A 4,009-nucleotide genomic window follows, 5' to 3' on the forward strand; every position below is an offset into this window, starting at 1 on the left:
AGTATATAGTATATAGTATATAGTATAGTATAGTATGTCAGTGAAAAGTCACAGTAGTCTGTTGATTAAAAAATGTCACCGTCTGCTCGTTAGATGAACTCTGGAGAATCTCTCCTAATTGGCTCTGGGACCTTTTAATTGGGTCAAACTGGTTTCGGCCCCTCAGAGCTCTGCTGCGTTTGGGGTCCGTGTTCCCGCGGGACGTTTGGACTTCAGCTATAAGACGAAGTCGGAGCAGCCGGCGGTCTTTCTGACGACCAGCCGAAGATCCACAGCAGGTACGACACATCTTTCTTCATTATCACGTTCAACGATCATCTGAATCTGAATTTAGGAGGCCTTTTTACTTCATGACAGAAATGATGTTTTTAGAATATTTATCCGACATGATGCCAAACTGGCTCATAAAAGTTCTCGTGTTCACAACTTTAATAGTGTCGTTCACACTCATCAGTTTCCAAAGTAAAATGTAATAAACAGTTTTCCGTTGTCTGTAATATTCTGTAAAACTCAAAGAGAATATTTACTATATATAGTCTGTGAAAAATGATATAAGTCATAACGTCATAGGAAATCATGTTGCAAAAAAGTCATAATTTAGCATTTTCGAAGGTCATAATATAGTGGGTATAAAACTGTGATGATATTGTTAGTCATAAACAAAGTCATAGTGAAATATGTCTTATAATATTTGGTAAAACGTCACATTATAGTATGTCCTAAAACATCACAGTCATTTTCACAGGTTTTCACTGTGATAGTCTCTTAAAGTAAAAAGATGTTCAGACATTTACTGAAGCTGAGGAGATCTGATATTTCTGCGTATTTCCACTATGTACTACATTAAACGTGTCAAAAAAAGAATATTGTAGTTTTCAATGTATTTGTTCACTTTGCTGATTAAGATTTTACATAGAAAAGCATCGATTAACAAAGCGGTGATAGTCTGCGATCTCACTGATGCTGCTGCTTTAATCCACCACTGAGCTTCGAGGTTTTTAGAGTATTTAGAGAGTATTTTTATGCCGGTTGTAAGTTTTGATAAAACTCTTGTGTTAAATTCACTTTTTTGAATATTCTCTAATGATATCCATTTCTTCTGATTCTTTATTCTTGTGTTTGCTCAGAAGTTTCCGTCAGTGAAACGTTTTGCTTCCTGCAGAGATGTTCCACATTAAAAGCCCTCCGGGGGTTCGATTCCCGGTCGTGCTTCGAATGTTAAATATCTGTTGAGTTTCTCTGAGATTAGTCACGAAAAGTAGCCAAATTAATTTTTTATATATATAAATTTTAAAAAACTGTACAGTGTTTTCAAAAATGATTCTCATTTCCTGAATGTTTGTCACTCAGGACTTTGCTCCGTGATCAGCCTTCTCATGCGGAGTTATTATTACGTCTATGATATCACGGTTGTTTGTCATTTCTGTGTTTCTGATTTACTAAAAAGCACTTTGCTGATCCGTTCTGAGCGTCGTCCTGTTTTCATGTCTGCACATACATGTGGAAATATGACCTGTGTAAATGTCCGCATCCGTTTCAGTACGTAAACGTATACATGCTTTAGTTTGCTTTGGTTTGTTAATAAAATTGGGCGTCTCCTATATTCTTCTTCGATGTGTTTGGGGAAGTTTTGCTTTGTTTCTGACTGTAAATATGCTGCATGTCTGCTCTCTGTGAAACTGACAACATGATGCTCATTCAAAAATATCTCCAAAACCGTTTAATGGTAAAGTGTTTACTTCTTATTTAATCAGTAACTTTACTTCAAATTCACTTATATTTATTCTTTTTCATGATGAATATGTGTGTGTGTGTGTGTCGCTCCTGTTTGCTCTGAAGCATGTGTGGACTCCGACAGCAACAACATAAAGCCCAGATTCTCTGCATGGCTGCATAGAAGTGAGTAACAAAATATATTATATACATACTGTCTCTGTTTGTGTGTGTGTGTGTGTGTGTGTGTGTGACAATCAGGTCTTGTCACATTTCACTATTTATTTTTCAAATTTTTGGACATTTCCAGTCGTGCTGCTCGCTGTCTTTTTAATCATGAGTCTGCAGGTTTCAGAGGCTCACGCTGCGTCTGATTTTTTAATTATTGACATTATCGTCATTATATAATTTAATTATCTATATCATCTAAATGTTAAAGATCTGATCCTCGACTCTGACTCCATCAGTCTGCATCAAAGTCAAAACGTCAAAACAAAAAACGTAATGTAAAATCCTGCGCTACGGGTTTTTGAGATTTTTGAAAGATGGATCGAAGAGATTTTGATAAGAATTATTATAAATGATGAATTCAGCATCTTCTCGGACTTCAGCGAGAATCCGAGGAGTCCTGAGCATCGCAGATGTCATTCGTTGATCCGGCGGTCGTTGGTGTGTTCTTCTCCGCTCAGGTGTTGCCGGCGCCATGTTGGAGGCGTCGCCGGGCAGGAACTTCTCCCACAGCACCTTCGTGTTCAGAGGTTTCCCCGAGCTGCACAAACACCGCCGGCTGCTGGCGCTGCCGTTCTCCGCCTCCTACCTGACGGCGCTGCTGGGGAACGGCCTGCTGGTGTACGTGATCCACGGCGTGGAGAGTCTGCACAGCCCCATGTACCTCCTCATCTGCACGCTCTGCGTGGTCGACATCCTCGTGGTGACCGCCATCGTCCCCAACATGCTCCTCGGCCTCCTCTTCGACTGGGACCAGATCTCGCTGGCTGGCTGCTTGACGCAGATGTTCTTCACTCACTTCCTGTCCTCTCTGGAGTCTACGCTGCTGCTGGCGATGGCGTTGGACCGCTACGTGGCCATCTGCCAGCCGCTGCGTTACGCCGAACTCGTCGACACCTCCATGTTGGCGAAGCTGCTGCTCTTCACTCTGGTCCGGAGCGGATCCATCATGGCGACGCTGGTTGGTTTGGCAGGTTCGCTGCGGTTCTGCGGCTCCAGCACGATCCGGCACTGCTACTGCGACCACATGGCGCTGGTCAGCTTGGCGTGCGACAGCACGGAGAAGAACAGCGCGGCGGGCCTCGCTGTGATCGTCTGCTTTGTGGGCGTGGACATCCCGCTCATCTTCTTCTCTTACGTGAAGATCCTGAGCGTCGTCTTGCGAGCGGCGGCGGCCGGCGAGGACCGCTGGAAGGCGTTTCACACCTGCGGCACGCACCTGATTGTCATGATGTGTTTCTACCTGGTGGGCAGCGTCACGTTCCTCTCGCACAACCTGAACATCGCCATACCGACGGACGCCAACACCTTCATGGGACTCATGTACATCCTGTTCCCCGCCACGGTCAACCCCATCATCTACGGAGTCCGGACTAAAGACATTCGAAACGGCTTTTTTCGGATCTTTAAGCTCAGAGTGGAGAAAGTAATGAGGGTCAAAGTCTCTCCTGCTGGAAAAGGACAAACGGGACTTTGAATGTCCCGCAGAGACTTCTCTGTCCGAGAACTTTTTGTCTTTTTCCATGAAAGAAAATGATAACTAAATAATAATATGAATAATAACTAAATTTAAACAGATTTAGTCAAAACATTTCTGCTCTTTTAAGTACTTTTTGTGTATATTTCTACTATCGTACATTCTAAGTTTGAACTCCAGGATTCATATATTCATATTTTGTATAAATATATACGATGTACTTCTATCATCATAGGAACAGCTTTTCTTAAATTTTTACCTATTTTTAAATTTCCTATGTTGTTCTACCTACTCTCACCGCGCGGGGTCAGGTCGAGTTTTGAATAGGACTGAATACATAAATTCATAACTTCATACACTCATTCATACGCACGCTGATAAATCGGACGCTAACGTGCCGACCGTCACTGAATGAAACTACAGAAACAAAGGTCAGACCTGAAATCTAAAGACCCACGTTAGAGACCAGTCAGAGAAATGTTGGAAATTTATCACATGGTTTGTCCACCAGAGAGCACTGAAACGTCCCAAACGCCTCAGATTACGATTCTGTTAAATATTGATTTATGGTAAATCAGTTTAAATCCAGCA

At 42.4% G+C, this 4,009-nt stretch overlaps 1 protein-coding gene across 1 annotated transcript; it reads left to right on the forward strand.

Moving 5' to 3' along the window:
* The first annotated feature begins 2,416 nt into the window (after positions 1-2,416).
* Positions 2,417-3,418, forward strand: or55e1 (odorant receptor, family 55, subfamily E, member 1). The gene has a single exon (XM_042515845.1). The coding sequence runs from the start codon at positions 2,417-2,419 to the stop codon at positions 3,416-3,418; it is 1,002 nt and encodes a 333-aa protein (XP_042371779.1).
* The last annotated feature ends 591 nt before the right edge of the window (positions 3,419-4,009 follow it).

This window comes from Plectropomus leopardus, unplaced genomic scaffold (genome assembly GCF_008729295.1).
Source record: "Plectropomus leopardus isolate mb unplaced genomic scaffold, YSFRI_Pleo_2.0 unplaced_scaffold21321, whole genome shotgun sequence".
Classification (NCBI taxonomy): Eukaryota; Metazoa; Chordata; class Actinopteri; order Perciformes; family Serranidae; genus Plectropomus; species Plectropomus leopardus.